General features: G+C 45.4%; 1 protein-coding gene across 1 annotated transcript in view; it reads left to right on the top strand.

Annotated features, from left to right (window-relative positions):
• Window positions 1-24,767, top strand: part of ALPK2 (alpha kinase 2) — a 618,993-nt gene that overhangs the window by 578,919 nt on the left and 15,307 nt on the right. Inside the window, exon 13 of the mRNA XM_086960478.1 lies at window positions 2,979-3,027. Coding sequence (XP_086816604.1) covers window positions 2,979-3,027 — 49 coding nt within the window. The remainder of the gene's footprint in view (window positions 1-2,978; window positions 3,028-24,767) is intronic.

Raw genomic sequence — 24,767 nt, 5'->3', positions numbered from 1 at the left:
CATGCTTTATCATACGGCTGATAACACACCTCCGCGCCAGCCAACGAAAGAGGTGGAGCAATAGGGAGGGGGAGACAAGACAAACAAAGGAAAAATATGCGGGATCAAAGGAAAAAGTGCAGAGAAGATAATATTAAAACTAACACAGGGACCTCCTAACTACCTTTTATTGGTGGACTCCCCGGTCAGATTAAAAAGGTTCTAAACAACCAGTGGATGGTGGTATACTGGTCTATGATGAACTTAACACCCCTCCACTCTGCAAACTCTTGACATGTTTCAGCCGGCTACTGCATTGTCCCCGGCTTTCATCAGGACTAAAAAAGAGTAGGTCCCTAAGACACTCTCCCTACCTCCTACCTTGAGGAGTGGAGCGTAGTCACAGCCTGTTTAAATGCTCAGATCATGTGAGTTGTGTAACTTATTCCAAGAGAATATCTGAGTTTCATTGATACTTATGTTCGAACTGGCGGGGGAGTGAGGACGGCTCCCTACTTTGCGCCGGGAGGGACGAATTGTCCGTGACAAGCTCACCTTGACAGAAGTGTGACTACAGGGAGCCGTCCTCACTCCCTACCAGTTCGAACATAAGTATCAATGATACTTATGTTCAAATGTCTCCTCCTCCCTATTGCTCCCCTTCTGTCATTGGCTTGCGCGAAGGTGTGATATCATCCCTATTATGAAGCATGCCACAGATTTCTGTCGGTGAGGAAAGTTTTTACATGTGTGTCTTGTCAACTTACCTCTTTGTAATAGCGACATACTTCGTATAACTCCTTTTCTATGTGTGTGTGTAGAATCATGTTACAGGAGGTTGAAGTGGTGCATCTCCTCCTACCGCTCGTCTACTGTGTCTGAAATACCTGTAAGAATGTCTCGGTGCACTGAACTTTCTCTACTGAAAAATGTAGCGTTCAAGCGTCATAAGTTTGAATCCTGGCAAGGCAGACTCCAACTTTCTGAGGTGGGTTAATTAAGAATTCTAAATTAAGTAACAGTAACATCTGGTATTTACAGCATTTAGAAATGGCAGAAGTCGGATTTTAAGAGCTATATATAAAGAAAATAAGTTCTCATCTGGGCAGATGAAGAATCTTCTTAGGTGCTTCATAAGTTACGACTCACACCTTGTCATGTAGCTGAGGTCCAGATTGCACCCACGGAATCCTCACCACCCTGTTTTCTCAGCCTGACTAATTTTCATGGAGAGCAATGCTCAGAATCTGGGGTTGTTCACCATTTTCAATAGCATGATGGAGGATATTCCCTTCACCCAGTTGTGTGCAACTCTCCATTGCTTTCCAACTGGGTGTGTCCAACATATGTTCCAATATATTCATTCATAAAGGACAAAGGGAATTAGTGTCTTGCCGGAAACCTCACACATGAGAAGAGTTGCTGCAAGTGTTGTTGCAACTATTGGTGACATGATATATTGCCACCCACCTGCAGCAATACCTTTGCTGATTTTTGTATCATTTTGACACCAGTGGCTTTCTATCCCATCTGTAAAAGACCTATGCTAAAAAGGGTCCTACATCCCAGGTCCTCCTAATTATTTAAGTGGGTTTGTGTAGCACGCTCCAAGATGAAAAGCAATGACGGACTTTACAGTAAAGATGGGTGCAAGCAGGGGGATTGGGGAAAGGGACAGTGGAAGTAGGGATAAAGTGAGTGGATAAGTGAGGCTAGTGGAATGTATTGAGGGGTAGGAGATGATGCAACGGGAACTCTATTGTCCGGAATTAGGGAGTGCCAGAGTAGAAAAGATGGCTAGAGTGGCATGCCAGGATCATCCTTCAGATAGCTACAGCACCTGGAAGAATACCCAGGGACAGATTGTTGTTGGAAGAGTAGTGCTTGTTATTCTTTGCTGTAGCGACTGAGAAAGGCTGCTGTTGTAGGTTAGTTTCTCCCAGAGGAGCCCCCCAAAAAAGTTACTTTTACAAACTTTGAAACAGTTAAACCAAAGAGGCAGCTCATTTCTTTGCCATTAGCTACAGACTTCATAATCGTGTGGTTTTAATTGCCAGGAAGAGTTTACATAGTGTGCATGGCCCCAAACAGTACACAAGAAGAGTGGTGCAAATTAAACCAGCGACAATGGTGGCATCAATACAGAATCTGCTTCTTTGAGAACTCCCGCTGCACCGCTGCGACTTCAGTGGTCAGTCTCTGAAGATGATTTTCTTGTAATGAGAATGACCTGTCCTCTCAGCTTTATGACCCCAGCTCACCAACCCAGGGAGAACCCATCCTCTAGCTAAACAAGGATTGCAAAAGAAAATCTTGATTTGGCTGCCAGCTTTTTGGCTTTGTAAATACTTGTTGTGTCATAGTTTTTGCCAATCTTTACTGTTGTGGAAGCTGCCAGGTCCTCATCAATCTACAAACATAAATAAACAGTGGCTAAAGAATAAATTGGGACTGAAAAAGCACACATTGCCATCTTCAAGGATGAAAGTTGCTGTAAACAGAGCCTTAAAACTAGCAGTTAACGAACCATAGCACCTGGGCACTCACCTGAGTAGCTGTGTGCGCTACAAAAACCTAATCATAATAATACAAGTCCCTGTCTTAATGTGTGGATATGCTCTTTGTGAAAGGGCAGAATTCCGTCACTCACAGTGAAGTTAGCCAATGGCTGAAGTGGGCTGACCCATACCTCATGCTGCAAATCCTGTAGTGCGTGCAAGAGAAAAGTGTATGACACAACAGACCAATGGATAAAGAAGGTTGGCAGAAGTAAGTATATTTATTTTAAAAAAATTGTAAAATGAAAAAGGTTAACGCCAAAGATATTAAAAATGTTAAATTTGCAAATACAATAAAAGTTATTTGTCCCCAATGCATTGTCTGATGAGCTAACTTGTTGCGAGACATTGCAGAGGTGTGAACGAAAGAAAGGCCTGTGTTACCAAGCAGCGACGCTCCCGGATGAGATGTAAAACTCTGCTTTTCTTCCTTTCCTGTAGGTGTAGGAATGAAGCTCACTGACGTTGGCATAGCAACCCTGGCCAAAGGGTAAGTACAAACTGATCAGGCGAGGCGGCCATCTGTGCTCTCCCACTGCTGAACGCCGAACTGTATGCAAACAGGCACTGTAATTGACAAATTTGCCTTCAAGATGCATTACAATTCATGAGATTCCTAATTATTTCTTCTGCTGAATATTTGACACATTTATATTTATTCTGATTTATTCTGACATTTATGTTTCCTTTGGCTGAAGATTAAGCAGAGAGTGGATAAGTGACCATAGCTCGATTTATCAGGTTCTGCATTTATGTCGTGGACTGAAGTGATCAATACTAAAAATCATAAAGCATACTGTAAAGATGAGATGGTTTGCGTGTTTCATGATCATTTTTTCCCTATTTTTGTATTACTTAATTTCGTATAGCGCTATGCGTAGCTTTTTGGAGCTTTATTAACGGCCTAAATTCATATCATACCTCACTACAGTTTATTAGCACAATATATTTGTATAGTAATCCTCACTCCCGGGTCACAGTGCTTAATTTTGAAACAAAAATAATATATCAGTGCAAGGGCCTAAGATATTTCTCAAGAGGCCATCACTATCCTGCCAGTGCTGCGAAATGCCAGTACCAGAAGAACTACCTACTAACCGCCTCACTCCTACAGAGGTGGTAAATTGAACTATTACGGGTCATTCAAAGCTAAAAGAATGCCTGGCCGTGCTGGTATTTATTAATATGTATCAATTTGCTAAATTTCTATGGGACCGTTTCAAAAATTGATAGACAGCGTCACCAAGTGGAGGACTCTCATAAATATGTGCTGGTGTTAAATAAGTGGATGTGCCAAGGACAGCAACCACTGGCACAAATTAAGCACTGTTGGTACAGGCGTCCCTACCAGGTACCAAACATCATGTGTTTGACTAATGCATTTTAGTGGTGGTGTCTGCATTTCTGCACTAAAACGTATTTGTCACACATTATAGCACCTTGGGTACCACCCCAAGGTGAGCACACAGTGCTACCCAGCTGAGGGGCCTGCTCTTTTCTAAAAACACTGTGGCCTCACATTTCTTTTACCTAAGTATCACATCAACTACTTATGCACTGCAGGCAGGGGCTTTCATTATCACCCACTGACCAGGCAGTTCACAGTTTCAACTCGACTTTCAGTTTTCATGGTACCGGTAAGCATCAAGGTTTATTAGCCAAGAAGGAATGACGTTCGGGTCAAATTACAGCCTGTAGAGCGAGGCCCTGTGCCCAGTGAGGAGGAGTCTGAGGCAGGATGTTTGGAAAGTCCTATCCACCCTGCCCACCTCAGCTGCCTCCGCCAGGCAGATTGCCACTTCCCGGAAGGGACCCGGCCAGAACGCAGAAATGGTTGCCTACCCTCCACAAGTGTTGTGGAGAACACAGAAAATTGTGTTCCAGGCAAGCAGTGCACTGTTTTTAAGAAGCGTGCACTCGCTGACCAGCCTGCCGGACTCAATGCGGGGGGCGGCACTAACTTAGCTCTGCAATCAGAGATGGTTGATGGGACTGTCTTGCAGCAGTGCCCAGAGAGAGCCTTCTCAGGGATGCCTACTACAGCATCCCCTTTGGTATCTCTGCAGCATGACTGGCACTGTCCCACCATCAGCAGCAAGCACCAGCAATGGAAAGTGTGTATGCCAGCTGCACTTGTCTCTGCCATGTTGATTTGCAGCAACCAGCACTCTAACGCCTCGCAGGGACAGCCTCTGTGAATATGCAAGTCCTTATTTTAAAATTGTATTATACACAGTATACGATAGGCTGCTACAAATTGTGCCGACATGGTGTTTAATATAAAACACGGGCTTTAATATATATATTTTTAGTAATATGAAATCAAATTGCTTTGCATGTGCTTTACTGCAGTTTCAATATCTTTTTAGAGCTGTTTGTAGCCCAAAAGGGTATCATTTGTGATATTTCTTTCTTACCATGGATTTCTATTCTTGGTTTTACTCACGAGAAAGTGTAATTTTAAGTGTCACACATTTGGCCATTAAATGTCATTCATAAGTACACTGAAACCATGAAAATGTCACACATAAGAAATCTGAAAAAATGGCAGCCATGTACAGGACATATCGCAAGACTGCGAGCAGGCTCAATCCCCCCCCCCCCAGCCCTTGTCCCCTCAGAAGATCTAACAGTTTACACTCTTTCCATTCTAATACACCATGTTATTCCCAGCATCCTCAACCAGTAGACACCCATCTCGCACCACTGCTATTACCTGTTCTCCAACAGCAATCCCCACCCTCTTGTTACTATGGATTCACAATACTCTGCTATGTAGCAAGGTTTGTGGCATGCAAAGCCACAGATATACATACATATGGCATGAAATATTCTAACTTAATCTTGGTTTTTAGTGCACGATAAATGCTAAATTTCCTAACTTCTTGTGAAAAAGCTTAAATTGCACTAACTGGAAAGGTAGGTGTTTCAATACTTGCCTGGGCGTATAATGTGTCTGTGATCTACAACACAGAAAGAACATTGATAATGTCTTGTTACTTACCGGTAATCTTCATTACCCCGATTAGGGTCCTCCCCGTCCCAGTCCTTACTACGTGAGGCAGTCCTGCCTCCACCCAGCCAATCACAACGCCAGTATGCTTAAACTACATAAGCCCCACCCACCTACCGCCATGCCTGTTATTGACAAGACTCCGACACAAACACAGCGGGAGGGAGGGAGGGACGAGGACTGGGATGGGGAGAACTCTAATCGGGGTAATGAAGATTACCGGTAAGTAACAAGACATTACCCCCTCATGGGTCCTCCCCGTCCTTAGTACTTGAGGAACTTACAAGCAGAGAACCAAGAAAATGCAGGACACCAGGGATCCATGCAGAGTACAACATTTTAATCAATATAAGATCAATGAACAACAGCGTTCAAGACGCCAACTGAAAAACTGTCAGCAGAGGCATGTAAAACATCAAGCCTATAATGTCGCACAAATGTGTGATGAGACTGCCAAGTGGCTGCCCTACATATGTCCTGGATAGAAACCCCACCGCCTCAGCCCAGGAAGCAGACACAGAACGCGTTGAACGACCTTGCAGATGAGACGGTGGAGGCAAATCCAAGGACTTGTAAGATTGGCAGACCGCCAAACGCACCCACCGACTGATCGTGGAAGTGGAAACTTTTTTCCCTTTAGCCACACCCCCACAGAAGACAAAAAGGGCAGTAGAAAGCCGGAACCCCAGGGAACGTTGGAGATAAATCTGGAGAGCCCTGCATACATCCAAGGAAGGGGGAACAAGGGAATACCCCTCAGCAGGTAAATCAGGAAGAATCACCTCCTGCTTCAAATCAAAACCTGAAGAAACCTTAGGTAGGAAGGCCGGATCAAGCCGTAAAACGACCCGATCTGGAAGGAACTGCAAATAAGGAAACAAAATGATCAAGGTACCCAACTCGCCCAACCGGCGAGCGGAAGTAATGGACAACAAGAAATCCACCTTAGCGGACAGCCACAACAAATCCGCCTCCATCAAAGGCTCAAAAGGGGGCAACTGTAGACCCCGCAAAACAGTAGGTAAATCCCAAGAAGGAACAAAAACAGGAGAAACTGGACGATGAAGGCGAAAGCTCAGAAGAAGCCGACTAACCAAAGGGGCAACACCCTCCAAGGAAGCCTCAGGACCCCGACAAGCACGAACCGCGCCTACTGAGCAGACAACGTGGAAGGGGAAAGGCCTTTCAAAGAACCATCTCGGAGAAAGTCCAACACAGAAGTAGGAAACCCCAATACAGGATCCACCCCATGAGAAGACCACCAAGAAACAAAAGAACCCCAATGGCGACCATAGCACTTAAGGGTCGAAGGGCGGCGAGAAAACTGGATGTCACGAGCTACCACAGAAGAACAGCCCAAAGACTCCAACGTCAACCGCTCAAGAGCCAAGCCATCAGCTGCAAACGACGAAGACAAGGCAGGGACAGGAGCGGAAACTGAAGAGGAGACGGACACAAAGTAAACCGGACAAACCGACCCTCCGCCAGCCGCAGCAGGCGAGGAAACCAAAGGCGGCGAGGCCAGAAAGGAGCAATCAATAGGACCGAAACCTTCTCCCCCGAATCTTCTGCAGCACCCTCGGGAGGAGGGGAATGGTAGGGAATGCATACAGAAGGCCAAAAGGCCAGGGAATCGAAAGCGCATCCACCGCCCAAGCCTGAGGACACAGTACCTCCGAACAAAACCGGGGAAGGAGAAAGTTGAGAGGAGACGCAAAAAGATTGATCCACGGTGTCCCGAACCGGAGGCAAAGGTCTGGAACAGAGAAAGAGAGAGACGGTACTGTCCCGGAATGTACACCGCCCTCAAGGCCAACAGAGGAGATTCCGCCCAAGCATAAATCATGGAGGCCAACATGTTCAGAGACGCGCACCCGGTCCCCCCTGACGGTTCAGATAACAACGAGCCACCTGGTTGTCGGTACGAACCAACAGATTTGTCCCAAGGAGATGAACCTGAAAGAACTGCACTGCCTCCCAGATGGCCGCCAACTCCCGCCAGTTCGAGGAACGGGTGCCGTCCCCCCAAGACCACCGACCCTTGGCTTCCAAGGACCCCAAAGTGGCCCCCCCAACCCCAAAGACTGGCATCCGTCGTCAACAAAAGGGGAGGAGGAAGACAAAGCCGCACCCCCTTCTCCAGATTGGGAGTGCAAAGCCACCAGTCCAAGTCCCGAACCAGAACAGGAGAAAGAGGAACCAGAGCCTCGTAATCCGCCCGGGAAGGGCCCCACCGAGCCAACAGATGAGTCACCAAGGGATTGAGATGAAGGCGAGCCCAAGGAACCACAGCAGTGTTCGCAGCCATCCAACCCTGGACTCGCAACCAGACACGAGCCGGTGCAGATGGATGACTCAACAGATCCAGCAACAGAGCCTGCAGGGAAAGGATCCGGGCAGAGGGAGAAACACTGCCACCAGAGAGGTGTCGAACAGACCCCCGATGAACTGAAGTCTCTGAACAGGATCCAGATGAGAATTGGCCAGATTCACCTTGAACCCCAGCTCCTGGAACAGGGACAACGTAGCCTCCGCCACCAGAAGAGCCTGAGGAAAAGAGGAAGAAGAGACCAAACAATCATCAATATAGGGAAACACGGAGAAACCCTAATGTTGCAAAACCCCCACAGCAGGAGCCAATACCTTGGTAAAAGTCCTGGGAGCAGTGGAGAGGCCGAACGGCAGAACCTGAAACTGGAAATGCCTCCCCTGGACAGAAAACCTCAGGAACCGCTGACTGTCAGGACGGACCGGAACGTGAAAATAAGTGTCCTCTAAGTCCAGGGAAGCCAAAAAATCGCCCTCCTGGATGAGGGGAATGATGGACTGCAACGTGACCATCCGAAAATGATCCAACCGCACCAATTTGTTCAGGGAACGGAGATTTAATATGGGGCAGAAGGAACCATCAGGTTTTGGAACCAGAAACAGATGGGAATGGAACCCCAGGCCCACTTCCTTCATTGGAACCGGCACCACAGCCCCTTTCCGTAACAACATGGCGACGCCGGACAACATGGCAGATCACCGCATGGGGTCTCTTGACAACGGGGTGTTCAGAAACAATCCAGAGGGGGAGGATCCCGGAAGGGAATCTGGTTACCCCACCTGATGACAGACAAGACCCACTGGTTGGAAATTAGAGCTGACCAACGGTCCAGAAACAAATGGAGACGAGCCCCCACAGTGGCATAGTCACTTTTGTCCTGCACCAGAGGGAGGCTGTTGCTGCTGCTGCTGCTGTTGCTGTTGCTGAGGCCGGGATTTATAATGGAACGCAGCCCCCGACCATGGGCCCGACCACGAAAGGGCTGAGATGATAAAACCCCTTGAAACCCCTGCTTCTGGAAGAAAGACCTTTTCTTAGGAGCAGGCTGAAATAACAACTTCTCCTCTGCAGAGCGCTGCACCATCGTATTCAAAGCATCCCCAAAATGACGGGGATCCTCAAAAGGCAATTTATGGACCAAGGCCTTCTGTGCAGCCTCAAGACGCCAAAGTTTTGTCCACAGAGTTCTCCTTCCAGCCACCGCTGCCCTAGCAGCCGAGGAAAAAGCCCACAAGGAATCAAAAGAGACATCAGAGAGGAATTGCGCCAAGACCTCCATTTGAGCCAACACAGGAGTAGGGTCTCCCTGATCCTGAAGACAGTCAAACAGTTTTTTGAAATCCTTAAACAGAACCTACGAACCATAGGCCGCATAAGTGCTAGCTCGCACCCCAAAGTGAGAAGCGGCGTAAGAAGGCTTGAGAGCAGACTCCACCTTACGCTCCACCGGATCAGACAGGGAAGCCTCCTCCGAGGACAAAGAGGAAGAAGAGGAGGAAGCCATAGAGGACAAAAGAGAATTACCCTTATGAATTGCAGGAAACTGGGAATCAAAGTGCGCCAGGCGATACCGCTTCCCCAGGAATCGCTGAATACCCTGCTTATCCACCACAAGCCACTCCTTTGTGAGGATATTCTTCAGGACATCATGGAAGGGGAGGTCATCCACCACAGAGGAACTATACTGAGCGTACAATTCCTCCTCAGCCAGGGATTTAGGGTCAAACCCAAGCACTTCTCGAATATGAACCAGCATGTCAGTAAAAACCTTGCCCTGGACGTACTTTCCCTTAGGGGAATTGTCCATGTCTTCCTCATCTTCCTTAGCCCACTTAGCTGCAGGCTCCAGCAGTGCAGACTGGACCTCAGTATTAATCAAGTCCTGTAAATCCGCCCTAGAAATCTGCAAGACGTCATCCTCCTGCAGATCCTGTACATTATTCTGCTTCGAAATCGCCTTAGCAGGCACAAGTGGAGAAGCCCCTTCACTCATGGCGAGAATATCCAGTGTCGAACAAACAGGAACTCACCACACAATCAAAGGAAGTGCACAGCAACCTCCAATAAATACTGCCCCCAATCATCCAATCACGCAAAGGTGAGACATGTGAATGAAATAAAAGAAGGGCAGCCCTGTGGTCTCCACCCATAGCCATAGATCAAAAGACAATGGCCGCAGGGGCCGGACGCTGCACGAAAGCCCCAGCGCCGGAACGAACCGGGGCCAGGAAACCAAAAAATCTCCCTGCCCCTGCCCAGCACATGAACAGGGAGAGTCCCTGATCCCAGAACAGGAGCACAGTCAACCGAAATACCGGAGCGGGCGTGCCGATAAATAACAATAAAAACAAAGCAGAATGCAATACAAACACTCACAGCACTGTCCTGAAGAAAATCCAGACCAGGAAACAGGAACCGGGAGCACCAGCAGAAAAAAAATAGGCATGGCGGTAGGTGGGCGGGGCTTATGTCGTTTAAGCATACTGGCGTTGTTATTGGCTGGGTGGAGGCAGGACTGCCTCACGTAGTAAGGACGGGGAGGATCCATAAGGGGACAAATAAGCAATGCCCCTGCACTAAACACATATAATATCAGACTGGTATAAGTATAAGTCTTTGTAGAACTGCAGTAGAAACATGTAGTAGTATAGGGCAGATCAAAACAAATCTTGGTTCTCCGAGAATGAATATCAAGAGTTGAAAACACATGGATGGATAAACAGTCCGTTCTTGGTGTAGACACTTCTGTTTATTGTTCCAAATCAAAAGCCAACACGTGTTTCATCGCAGGGAACATACTGCGAATCTTCAGGGCTTAATTGAGTATTTCTGGGAATAGGACATCTAATCCTATATCGTTTATGTGCTAATGATTTGGGGGGAAGGAAGGACTGGTCAGTGTATGGAATCTGTTCCGTATCCTCGTTGAAAACGAAACCGGGTTAAAGGTTCGTATTGATGGCAAGCCCAGTCCGGGCGTAGCGTGGAATCCTGTATTCGGATTACCAGGTTTGTAAAGTCGGATTGTACCTGATCTCGATATATCACGAGTATTGTGATAACCGGGAGGGGAAAGAAAAAAGTCCACGATAGTCTGGTGTGCCGATAGGAGCGAGCAGGCTGTTCGCCTAAACTCTAGAGATTCCCCTCTTTTCGTCTCCCGCCACCGCGTATCTGTGTGGATTAGCTTGCTGGTCCACTTTGGAGTGGTTGCGAGGTATTACCGCTCGCCTCATTGCCTACACTCATCACCTTTTTTATTTTATCACCTTACGGCCACCCAGGCAGTGCGCCTAGTAATTCTGGAATACTAAAAGACCTCCTAGCTGTTTTTTAGGATCCATAAGGGGGTAATGATGTAGTCTTTAGTTACTTAAACGATCATGGCATGTCAGTAACAGCTATTTGAGTCAAGATCAATGGATTGATAGAAATCAAATTATGCCAAGCCTAGGTTGGAGCAGATTATGAGTTAAACCCACTGGAAGAAGGATTTGCCACATGGGACCAAAGTTTTAAGTTGTAACTCTATACTGAATCCCCATTTCTGGGATGTTTACTGCATGCATTCACCACCTGCTTTTATCAGCAACACAGAGGGAAAAGGCTCGTGAATGGCGTGGGGTGGGTCCCAAAAGAGTACACATGGGAAACTGTTGGAAAACACATACACTATAGTCTAATGCTTAAACCAAAATTAAAAAGTAGCGCCCGATTAAAGGACCAGAGGAAGGACGCACGCACCAAAGTATGAAAAGGAAATGATAGTGGCAATGAAGCTAATCAGTAGCAAGCAATGGACGGCCCTTAACCCGCCTGTAAAACAAATTCACACAAGCAACAGTGAGTGCGCTGCCTCAAACAAACTTTAAAAAACACAGTAATCAAAAATGTATTTCCCTATTGGGAAATGCTTTCCTTTAAACCCCACTACCCCCCAAAGAATACATTCACTCTTGCCTTTGACAGGAGTAAATGTGCAAGCATTTTCAGGATGGGCCTATAACAGCAAGGTTTTTGAGGAAATCCACAAAGTTACAGGTTTATAATTCATCGCCTGCTTTTGTAGATATGTCCCAACGAAAAAGGGCCACAAACCCACCCCTAATCTGAAATTTGCCATTACAAAAAGGAACATCACACCGGCAGAATTTCCAGCCTTGCAAATGCGTTTTGGGAGGGTTGATATGCCAATTCTAAATGTGGGAATTAGGATTGGGAATTAGGATTTGGAATTAAGATTCGGAATTAGGATTGGGAATTAGTCCTCACATATTGCTTTTGTTAGACAGCTAAGGTGATCTCAGGCACACATAAACATTTAACACACAGGTTCAAACATATAGTTTTGCAGTGCCGTGTAAACGGCCTAAATCTCTAGCGGTTTTTCTTCTCAATGCGTTATTACTTCCGTGGAACTTCTATTGTATCACGTTCTAAGATTTGTTTCTCAACTGGGTGCATATTATTGTTAGCTTTATAATTGAATAAAAAAATTACATGGTTCTAATATTAGACTCCATTGAATAAACGAGACCTAAGGCTTTTAATTACTCAACAGTGAAGTTTGGAATCCGGTGAGTAGGATTTAATGAGGCTCATTATCAAAGCCATTGCTGAAAATTAGCTTCATCAGAACTGACTCTCTGCGAGGAGGTGATGCAAAACTTAATTGTAAAGGGCTCATTACGTGTGGCGCCTTAAAACAAAAGCACAGCAACAATAGCACGTTTCCACACCTGCCTGTTATATCCTTGTCTTCAAAGACTAGTAGGGATTGAAGTGCCCAATTTTCTTTTTTTGCCTTCTGAGCTAAGACTTTTGTTCAGTATTACCTGGGCACGTGGCTAATCAAAGAAAATGGAAACGTGTATTTCGATTAAAAACAAACTCAGCCTATTGTAAACAACAAAAGGAGTCTAAACTGATATTAAATATGCATATTAGATGTGTACTGGCTCTGACTCTTCTGTCCTTCACGCCTACATCTCACCTGTGCATTTTATTAAGCACCACACTAAAAAAGCAAGCACTGGCAAAGCAGTGGGTCTGGCATCGGCTGCCAGCCATTTTTCTTTTGCAATGCTTGATAACATTTTACAATAACCAAGGCATAACAAAACAATCTAAAAATATTGGTTTAAAAGCAAAAATTTTATTTTGGTTTTGATGGTAAATTCTACACATTGTAAAGCAATATCGTGTTTCATCATTTTTGTTTGGCTACCTGAATAATTCGTAAAACAATCCCAGACCTTTTAGAGCTAGAAAACAATTGATTCATACAGTTAGGTATCTGTTTCACAGTTTTTATGCTTCCCATGTGGTTCACTCGCCTTGTCTGGCTCCAGGCTGGGACACTAATGCATTTATAGAGATCAGCTTATTAAGATATCAAACTTCAAACCTTTTTCATGGAAACTGCTGATGAAGAGTCAACCTACATCCGCCTCTCCCATCCCCAGGAAGGTATTTACAGAAGCAAACTCTTCGGTGGAGGACTCAATCGCATCGTTCTTTTCCTCCAGCTGAGTGCACACTTGCAGTTCGAGCTGAGATTGAAACAATGAAAATAACTGTATTACCTTTGTTTTCTGTTGAGCTGGGTGAGACAAAGAGAGCACCACGTAATACCCGAGAGAAATAGATATTGTGGGATCTATTCACACAGATACATTTTCACATGTAGATTTACTCATGTTTAAACGTACTGTTACATCGGGTGGCAATCTTACACTTTTTTTGCTCTTCACCATTTCTGAGTGTAAATTTACAATGTGTAAAGATACTATACGTTTTTGCTTTTTACTATTTCTGAATGTAAATTGACAGTGTGGAAAGTTGCTAGTAGGTGCAGGCTTACATGTCTCTACCCCTCAAAACTGGTTGTGGAGCCTGCTGGGACATGATTTTCGAGTGTAAAGTTACTATCAGTATCCTTTCACCAGAGCAGAGATAACCCTATTGTCATGTTGTGGCAGCAATAACGACTGACAAATGTATGGATATTTAGAAGAGCTTTATTCTGCTTCTGCTCATGACCCTGTTCCTACTCTAACTGCCCCTTTCCTGTTGCTGCCCCTCCTCTTCCCCCAACCCCGAAACTCCTCCCATCCCAACTACTAGACTACGTACAACATTACATCGCCCCCTTTGTTAACAAAAGAAAACAACAAACTGGAGTAATTTCTAATCCATTTCCTCAATTAATCTCTTTGGCTTGAGTATGTCTCGTCGTGGTCTGAGACATGGCCCAGAGTCTATAGGCGCACTCTCCGGTGGCCTCTCACGTCTCAAAATGGGACTGGTTTGACCTAGTCCGCCCCCATCACGTGGTGCTGTATCCCTCTCAAGTGCTTCCCTCAGGCCGGGTGTGCACTTCTGAAAATGAGACACATTTCGAGTAATCCTTCTTTGCTCAGATTCAGCAGTAATCATGGTGCCTTTCTGCTGAGTAATAAGTAGAGGCTCATCCTTGAATCGACAATCTGTCTTCTTGGTCTGTTCCTGTTTCACAAGTACACAATCTCCGGTCTGGAAAGAGGGAGACTTTGCGCACCTTTTAGCGTCCGCATATGTCTTCATCCTGTTCTTCTCGGCTTGATCAGCTCTTGCTGTTTCTTGATGAGTGCGAGTTGGGGACACCGGTGTCAGAGCTCCTTCCCACGTCGGGATCCTGGTCCTGATAGGTCGCCCAAGCATAAGTGTGGCAGGACATTTTCCAGTGGTAGCATGTGGAGTGGTCCTGTATGCTCTTAGCACTTCATTCAGAGCTGTCTGCAAGTCCTTTTTCTCTAACGTGGCCTGCTGGAAGGTTTTCTTGAGGGTGGCCATAAACCTTTCAATGGTGCCATTGGCTTGCGGCCACAATGGCGTAACCTTTCGATGTCGAAAGTTTAGATGCTTTGCAAATGCATTGAATTCATGACTGTTGAACGGTGGACCATTGTCTGTTTTGAGTTCTTTGGGAACACCCCATGCAGCAAACACCTCGTCCAACACGGCAATTGTGCTGGAGGCATTGGTGGAGGGCACAAACCGAGCTATTGGGAATCTTGAATACTCGTCCATGATGGCCACCACGTACCGGCCTGATTGGAGAGGTCCATAGAAGTCCATGGCCAGGTCCTGCCATACCCCTTCCGGCAATGGAGTCATTTGAAGAGGAGCTGGAGGTTCTCCGGATCTTACCAGTTGACATTGGGGACAGTCTTTCAAGGTGAGTTCAACCATTTGATCTAGTTGCGGGAACCAGACTCTCTCTCCCTCAAAGCTCTCTTGGTGGCAAGTACTCCATGATGACCCTCATGCGTGAGGTTGACTACTCCTTGCCGTAATAGCCTCGGGATTACAATCCGATGGTCCCTCAGTAGGAGCCCCTCTGAGGTGGTTGACAGCTCGTCACTGACATGTCTGAAGGCTTGCATTTCTTGGCATATTTAGGGATCACTTGTTTCATCCTCACTCACATGTCTCCAACGGTGTGTGCGCAATCGGCGCATTTCCTTTTGCAGGATATTGTCTTGCGCCGTAGCGTCTTTGATCGCATCTATTGGGACTGCTGGTGGTCGGGCTACATCTACCACAAAGTGAATATATTCCTCAGCTATCGATGGGTGTGATTCATGAGATGCCTGCGGGTGTCTGGACATGTAGTCCACTGGATTCTCACCCTTCCCGGGTTTGTGAATGATGGTGAATGTGTATTCTTGCAATCTCAGACCCCATCTTTCAATGCGGGGCGGCATCTTGGCTTTGGGATTGCCGAAAATGGTGACCAAGGCCTGATGATCGGTGATCATGGTGAAGTGCTTACCAAAGATAAACACATGGAAGTGTTCACAGGCCCACACTACCACTAGGCTCTCTTTCTCGGGCTGAGAATAAGCCTTTTCGGTGTCAGAAAGGCTGCGGCTGGCATAGGCCACAATATGGCGCTGCTCAGTGTCATTGTCATATTGAGCCAAAATGGCACCCAGACCCACAGGACTGGCGTCCACTGTTATTTCCGTCTTTCGCTTGGTGTTGAAATAGGCCAAGTTGTCCGCTGATTCCACTGATTGCTTGATTTCTTGGAAGGCTCTCTCACACTGAGGGCTCCACACGAACGGTTGTCCTTTTTTCATGAGGGCACGAAGTGGATGACTAATTGTTGCGTAGTCCTTGATATACCTGGAGCAGTAGCTGGCCATTCCTAAGAACGATCGAACATCGCTGACGTCTTGAGGGCTTTTGGTGGTGTTCAGGGCGGTGACTTTCTCGGGTCGGGCTTCATTCCTGCCGCTGAAAACACATGACCAAAAAACTTGAGAGTGGACTGATGAAATTCACACTTGTCTTTGTTCAACGTTAGGTTTGCTTCCAGGAGAGCATGGCACACTCGATCCAGGGCTTGGCCGTGTTCTTGTGTGTTCGATCCATAGACTAGTATATCGTCACTGTAATTTAGTGATTTCGGGATGTGCCGGATGGTTTGGCGTATCACTTCTTGAAATATTTCGGCTGCTGGGGAAATTCCGAAACTTAGTCTTTTGTAACGAAATAAACCCAGATGGGTTGCAAATGTTGTAATGTATCTTGATTTTTCGTGTAACTCAAGCTGATGGTATCCCTTGTTGAGATCTAGCTTTGAGAATACTCGGGCTCCATTTAATGCCGCTATCATGTCACTCAGGTGTGGTCCTGGATGTCTCTCTCGTTCAGTGACTGTGTTGGGAAGCCTCATGTCCACACATAGCCTTACTTTCTCAGGGGTACCTTTCTTGCGAACAATTACAACTGGTGATACCCATGGTGTGGGACCATCCGTCTTCTCGATGATGTCTGCCTGAAGCAGTTCCTGAATCTCATCTTCCACCGCCTGCTGAAGGTGGAACGGTACTCGCCTTGGGTGTTGAGCAATGGGGCGCACTTGATCATTTATGTGCAATTGAATTAAACACTTGTTCATCTTACCGAGTCCGCTGAACAGCTTTGGGAACTTCCGGACAATGTCTGGATTATCATGCACTCGGTATAGTATCTCTACCAGTTTGAGTCTCTCTGCCGTGGGCAGACTGAAGAGGCAATCAGCCTCTGGTCCTTCAATGACATAAATGTATGCCTGTACTGCCGTGGACTCATGTTTGAGTGTCGTTGCAAACTTGCCCAAACAGGGAAGTGGTTTTCTCGCCATCCAGGTGAACACCCTGACATGTGCGGGACTCAAAGTCGGCGGCGGTCTCATCCTCTTGTATTCAGTCACGGGCATATAGTTTAATGATGCCCCACTATCAAGTACAAATTTGGTGGCATGCGTCCCCACTACAATGTCTAACGGAGGATACTTCTTTAATTGATCTGGGTCAGCTACCATACATATGTATTCATCCGTCTATGTCGTCTCTCTTGAGTTTGACCTTGACTCCCTCAACAGTGACCTTCTGGTCCATTGAGATCTGTGCGATTCTATGCTGGAGTGTGATGAGCCAGACGACGACAGTGCTCAGTCTTGCACCACTTTCACATGGTGTCGCTTTCCTTCTGGTCGAGATCTGGTTGTCTCACTCCTTCTCTCCTTATTGAATGCTCCGCACATTACTTCGAAATGGTTCATGCGCCCGCATTTTCGACACTGTTGGCCATCGCGGGACAGGAATCTGTGTGTGGAAAGTCATACCCACATCTATAGCATTTCCGTGGACGTTCAGGCTTTTTGTTGTAATTCCCTTTCTTTTCTCTTCTTCTTGATTCGTAACGTCGATGAGTTTGGTGAGCATGTCGGGACACTGGACGAGACCTTCTCTGGTGGTCACTCAATCTTCTCCGACTGTTGGAACTTTGTGTCCAATACGCCTGTTCCTTCCTATCTCCTCGGCCTGTCTCCATGTTTTTTGCATGCTCTTCCGCCTGGTCATATACTCTTGTCATCTCCTCAATCTCATCGAGATCATGACTTTTTCTTAACAAACGCCTGCAAAGGGTCTCTGAATGGCAACCCTCAATGATTCTCAGTCGGATGGCATCTTCTGTTGAAAAGGAGTCAAAGTTGCAATACTGCGACAGTCGGCGCAGACGTGCGATGAAAGTGCTCATCATCTCATCTTTGTCCTGACGTGCTTGATGAAACACGTATCTCTCATAGTCCACATTTCTTTTGTGCACAAACTTCCTATTGAATGCATCACGCACCTTATCATAAGTCCCTTTGTCATCCGTCGGTAGTACTTTGATGACCTTCCCAATCTCTTTGCCAACCAAATTGCAGAGTGCAATTAGTTTGTCTCTGTCTCCTGTGACTTTCGACCCTTCTAGGTAATCTTCAAAATCCTCCAGCCACTCCTGCCACCGAGGACCCATGCTTCCGCCTGCCACCAGAGTCAATGGTTCCGGGGGGCGTAGATGGGAGACTATGGAAGTGACCGGGGCAGTCGCGGCCGCTGCTGCCCCACCTCCATTTTGGTTGGGTGAATTCGACATGGCTGGTTAAATGCGTCACCAACGTGCTTATGCTTCAACTAGTGCACGCCTTTGCACTGTCCAAGGCTTGTTTCTACAGATTGCTTTGTTCTGTGCACTCACCAATGCTTGTTTTGCTTCTTCAATGCTTGTTTTGTATTTTCAATGCTTGTTTTGTATTTTCAATGCTTGTTTCATTGTCTTACACTGGGGATGCCTGACTCCAAAATGGCCGCCCATGTACTTCACAGGGGTGTCCTTTACAACCACCTCACTCTAAGATGGCCGCCACCAGTCACACACGAGGCTTGAAGCTCCATTCATTCTTGAGCACAATCAGTCCCATTTGACACTCACCGACGGTCTCTTCTCTCAGCAGCAGGAATTGAGCAGCTCAGCTCCCACTTCTAGGCCACTTTCACCATCCAGGTAGGCCAGGGGCGAGCTCCGGTGTCTTACGTCTGCCGCGTGTCGTTTCTCACGCATCGGGGGTGAGACCCGATGTCGGCAAAATCGGCGCTTTTCTTCCGGCGCCTCCGCAGGGGTCCCTTGCTTTCCCGGACTCTCCCCACTCCTTCAGGGCGCTTCAGGAGGACTGAGGTGGGCTCTCAGTTCCTTCTCTGTCACCTCAATCTTCGGGCTGCACTCGCGACTTTCTTTTGGCGCGGAAATGGCGTTGGGTGTCCGAGAGGCAGCGCTGCACTCCCGCTGCTCTACAGGGGCTCTACACGATCGCCTGACCGTGGAGCAGCTCATTTACCGCTGGCTTAGGGCTGTAGACGGCGGCTTCTTCGAGGCACACGTGTCCTGCAGATGACTTGTTCTTCGTGGTGCCCAGGGACAGGATGCTTCTTCTGTGGTTCTGGGATAATTATCTTTCCATCCCATCCTCGTCACCAGTTGTCATGTCGTGGCAGCAATAACGACTGACAAATGTATGGATATTTAGAAGTGCTTTATTCTGCTTCTGCTCATGACCCTGTCCCTACTCTAACTGCCCCTTTCCTGTTGCTGCCCCTCCTCTTCCCCCAACCCCGAAACTCCTCCCATCCCAACTACTAGACTGCATACAACATTATACCTATGGCAAAAATATAGTGAAAAATAATACATTTAATAATTATTATAACAAAATAGTACAAATATTTGAATGTAACATGAGAATGAATATTAATTTTAAATAAATATTACAACTAAAAAAGTAACACCAGCTTAACTCATCAAATGTAATAAATAACTAAATAAAATATATAATTTTAAAGTGTAAATATTATTATTTAAAATATACTATTTAAAAACGACACCTTTTAGTCATTTTTTTATTTAAATATTTATTAAATGTTTTTAAAATTTAGGGCCTAATTATGATGTCGTCCGACGAGCGTCCGACCGACATCGTACTGAAAATGGGATTGCCCAACAAGGAGTTGGAGGTCCCACTGCCATCATTATGATTCTACTCCTTCACGGCAGTCATAAAGTTTATGTTTTCTTTTGCGGCTTGTGCTGTGGGCTGCAGCACAAGCCACAATAGAAAAAATACACTTTCAAAACATCCATGCGCTTTGTGCTGCCACCATGTGGTGCCTGCCACAAGATGTTGGCTGTCTGGGGAGCACAATAGGTGCCCTCCTGTCCCTTTGTCGGAGGGCCAGAGGGGAAGTGTGCCCTGTTAGGCACCCCAACAGTCACTTTCCGCCTGCCTTTTCTTGGCGGGCAGACCACCATGAAAGGGCAGGCGGAAACCCACACTGTAATCCAAACGACAGAGCCAAGGCTAGTCCGCTGTCAATTTGGAATTATTATTCCACCCACCGCGCTGACGGGCTCAGTGAGCCCATCGGAAGCAGAGCAGAATTCCCCTGTGGGTTTGCCTCCGACAGCCTGTATCGTCATATGGCAGTTGGACGGAAACCTATGATGTTGGGCTCAAAGCTTCAGACGAGCTGTTGGATGGCTTTCCGCCTGACATCATAAGGGGCCCCTTATTGTTTAATTCATTTTAATTAACAGAAGTTTTGGTAAAAAACAATAATGTATCATTTAATGATAAAATACATTGAAGAAAACTTTGAATACTGCACTGTTTATTGCTATATATATCCATTTCTATTGTCACAAATTTCTATGGGAGGGTTTTGCAGTATCTGTGAGTGGCCATGTGTGTTGCTAGACTTATCCAAATATTTACTGGAGTACATTTACTACTGTTTTGAGTCCTTTTAACTGTTGCAACTTGGGAACTGCAAGTTGTGAATAGCAATGGGCTTACACTTTTTTGAGGGGGTGGGTGTTTGTATTTGCATATACCCTTACTAACCCCCTTGAAAGTCCCTCCTTACTCCTCCAAAATCCCCTCCCATTTAGTGGTAGGTAGTCCCCATTTTACAGCCACTCCCCCGCTTCCTCTCACATTTACTACTAAAACATACATAGATGAATGAAGATTTCTTCAACCAGGTCAGAGACCGCTCCATAGAAACGATAGCAGAGGGGTCCTCCACATCTAGGTTTCTAAATAGTGAAGGTCAGTTTGTGAATAGGCCGTGTGATTCACTTAGATGCTACTTCACTAATACAATTGTAGGCAGTTACCTTATGGTACCATAACAAATGGCCACACAAAGATGCCAGATTGCTGAAGATGACCTAGAAAATATCTTTTTTAGGGAAAAGGGGGCTTTAAAATAAAAATTAGTCATTTTGCTTTGGGAATGAAAATACTTGCAGCATCTAGGTCATGTTGGCAGGAAGAGAAAGATTTGGAAAGAGATTCCCTCTCTGTCTTTTTCTGTTATACCATCAAGTGATGTGAGTCGTGCCGGGTACTGGTGGGGCTAAACCGTCCCAGTGGGATCAAAAGGACATTTACGTATGATATTTTTAACTTTATGTGTGATGTAGATCCTTGACTCTTTACGAAATGTAAAGTGTAGTATTAACCCTTCCTCATGAGTGTATTCGTAAAACAATGCCACAGACCAAACACTTGGAGGTATGGCAATTAATGTGCTGTGACACATGGTCCCCCCTGAGAATTGTATATTATGGTCCTACTCCCAGATATATGACAGTCAGAAGAAATGTTAACACTGTAAATGTGATGAGAAACTAGTGCAGAGTAAATAAACCACTAAAGCGAATGCCTAATCCTGACATGCAGTATCTTAGTTCTACACAAAATAATGGACCAATGTGTTTGGTGCTGTTTGCAGCAAATCACAGCAATTGTAGTCTGTGCAATAAACCGTAGACCTTGTGCTCCAAGAACAGGACAGAAGCAGAATGAATAAGTCAAACGAACCTTACATAGTCCATATATTGCTCATACATGAGCATCTTTTCCTGGGATTCTGATCTGCAGACGTTTCCTGATTACTTTCCAGTAATCTTCAGTCCTCCAGTCACTCTTTTCTTTACCAGTTCTTACTATGGGTCCGATGTAGGTTATCCCAGATTACTGATTCTTAAGTACCGAATCATACCGATTCGGTATTTAAGAACTGGCAATCAGGATGTAGGTAATTTTACCGATTTAATTACCGAATTGGTATGATTCGGTAATTACCGAATCGATATTTACCGATTCGGATCGGTAAATACCGATTCGTTAATTGGGGGAAACATAGAAGGGTGGCAGGGTGTCACTTTGACACCCTGTTGCACCCCTCAGTTGTGCATGGGTACACATGCTGCAGACATACATGCCCCTAGGGCATGTATGTCTGCAACATGGCACTGTTTTAAAAGCAAAAAAATGCTTTTTAAAGGGTTTTCATTATTTACCACCAACTTCTAGTTGGTGGTAAATAACGAATTCTTAAACCCCGGTAGCACTGATTACAGTGCTACCTACATGTCAAGATACAGATTCGGTAATTTTACAGAATCGGTATTTTACCTAATCGGTAAAATTACCGATTTGGTAAAATTACTGAATCTGTATCTTGACATGCCCCTACATCCCAAACACCGGTCGGTAACGGCCGAAATCGGCCATTACCGACCGGTATTTGCCTTCCTACATCAGGCCCCTGTATGAGGTGCCACCTCCTCACATGTGTGAGCAAAAATCAGACACAATTTCACCCCTCTCCTTTCTTAGCCTCCCCCTCCTTGAGTCCAAGCCTTACATGGGGAATAAATTCAAGGAAAGCTCGAAACACTTCCTGTCATTCAACAGCCTGGTGTAATCGAGGTATAGTTCGGGAGAGGATTAAGGGTTGTTAGTTCTGGTATGAGAAAAGGGTCATTATATCCTCAGCTTGTAACACATCACATGTGGATTTACCAAAATAGATATGATAATCGATTCCTAGAAAAAACTAATAAAACGACTCTTTGCTAAAATATGTTTAGTATTTGTAAAAAAAAGTTTGCAAAGTACTCTGGAGAAAAAAATATCTTTATCTAGGAATGACTGTTAATAGTACTCTAGATCCAAATTCTATAGGTTGTTGACTCCCAACATCCATTTTATAGTGAGAGGCAAACATAGAAGGAATGACCGAGGTGACCGCCCTACAGATGTCTAGGATAGAGGCACCACAGGCTTCAGCCCAGGATGCAGTCTGATTGGTTGCAGCCTTGAGTTGGCCTGCACTGGACTGAACCTGGAAGAGTAGGTCCTTGATGTACATATGCCATATAAGTAACAGTCCTATTCCATCAGCTTAAGGTAGAGCAAGACTTCTTAAGCCCCTCCCTAAAAGTACCAAAACATAAATAAAGTTCCTAACATTGTCTGTAGTCTTGAGACCTAGTGATGTAATTCTTGTTATCTCAGCCTTCATCCAGCTTATGCCAGGACTCCTTGAAATCAACCACGACTCAAGTCTGATGAAGGTAAGTGGTTTATTCAAATTCAGCTCAACAGGGAGGGAGACTACCTACAACTGCCTCATAGTTGCATTACAGAGTGGAGTCTTTCTGTCTCCACGTTCTAGGTACGAAAATACTACACATCTCCCTTCCTAAAACAATTTTACAACTATAACCTTTGTTGAGTTCAAAACATAAATAGAGAACATATTACAACAGAGTAGATAAACAATTAAATGGCAAGGAAAAAATACTTGTTCTACATTAATAAGTCAAACAGAATAAACAATAAATGTTTTTATGTAAGAGCAAGAACATTAGCACAGTTGTCAAACTTTCAGCCTCCTGGAGCTTGACTATCACCACCAGGAGGGACATATTCCCACCAGAATCAGAACTTCCCTAAACAATTCAGGATGGATCTTTAACTATGTTCGTCTGATTCCAAACATTCCCATCACTGAGTAACACAGAGTACTTGTGAACTTTCCTAACTTGTAGAGGTCCTGAAAAATGTAATTCACACTTGCCGACTTTACCTCCTTGCAAAACTCTCACCCAATCACCAATCTCATAATTCGCATCCACATTCACACCTTCTAAAACCCTACTCCTCTTCTGAACACCTTTTGACAACAATGCTCTAGACTTACGACCCCTTAACACCTTTAAAAGTGTCTTTGCCATAAATCCATGTGGAGTGGTGCAATATGATCAAATTAAGTCTCTAACTGCTTTCTGATATCCCACCCCACTGCCTAGGGCCAACTGCAATCCATCATTAAGTGTTCTATTACGCCTTTCCACTAAGCTGTTGTAATAAACAGATGCCTGGATATGTTTAATGCCATATTTCCTCAATTTTTACACCATTATCACAGGCAATGACCTATATGACACCTTCATTCTCAAAAAGTTAATCCCGAAAGTCCATCACTACTTGCTTGGTAACATGCTCAGTAAACTTCACCACTGTCCAATATGAGTAATAATCCACTACCACAAGAGCATACTTGGGATACTTACTCAAAGAATATAATGGTTCTGTGATATCAATAGTTGTTTTCTTCCATGGACCATCAGATTTGTCTGACTCTACTGAGGGGTACTTCACAGTCTTCTGAGACTTATCACTCCATGCACATGCCACACATTCGCTCACATGAAGCTCTACTTCACAATCTACACCTGGTCACCAGTACTCGGCCCGGATGCTTCTTTTAGTGGCACTAATTCCTAAGTGGCCTTCATGGGCCAGCTTCACCACATGCTCCTGCATCTCACTAGGAACCACGAACAATTGACCTTTCATAATCACATCTTATAGTAACATCTTATAGTAACAATTCCACATTCACTTCACAAAAACATTCAGCATCAGCTGAAGTGCCACCTCTCGACAGCCAACCATTTCGAAAATATTTCTCAAGTGCTTGTGAAATCTTATCATTCCGGACTGCCTCTGCCCATTCTTGAGGAGAAATCCTTCCCTCAGCAATCATGTTTACCACTACCACCACTCACTCTTTGTGATCGTCGTCCTCTTCTACAACCTCCTCCACAGGCAACCTTGACGAGCAATTATCCAATATGTTCTTCTTTCCAGGCACATACTCAATGCTGTAGTTGT

The sequence above is a fragment of the Lissotriton vulgaris genome, chromosome 3_1 (assembly GCF_964263255.1).
Source record: "Lissotriton vulgaris chromosome 3_1, aLisVul1.2, whole genome shotgun sequence".
NCBI classification, from domain to species: domain Eukaryota; kingdom Metazoa; phylum Chordata; class Amphibia; order Caudata; family Salamandridae; genus Lissotriton; species Lissotriton vulgaris.
The sequence above is the reverse complement of the archived record's forward strand: the minus strand, read 5'-3'. Positions and strand labels throughout refer to the sequence as shown.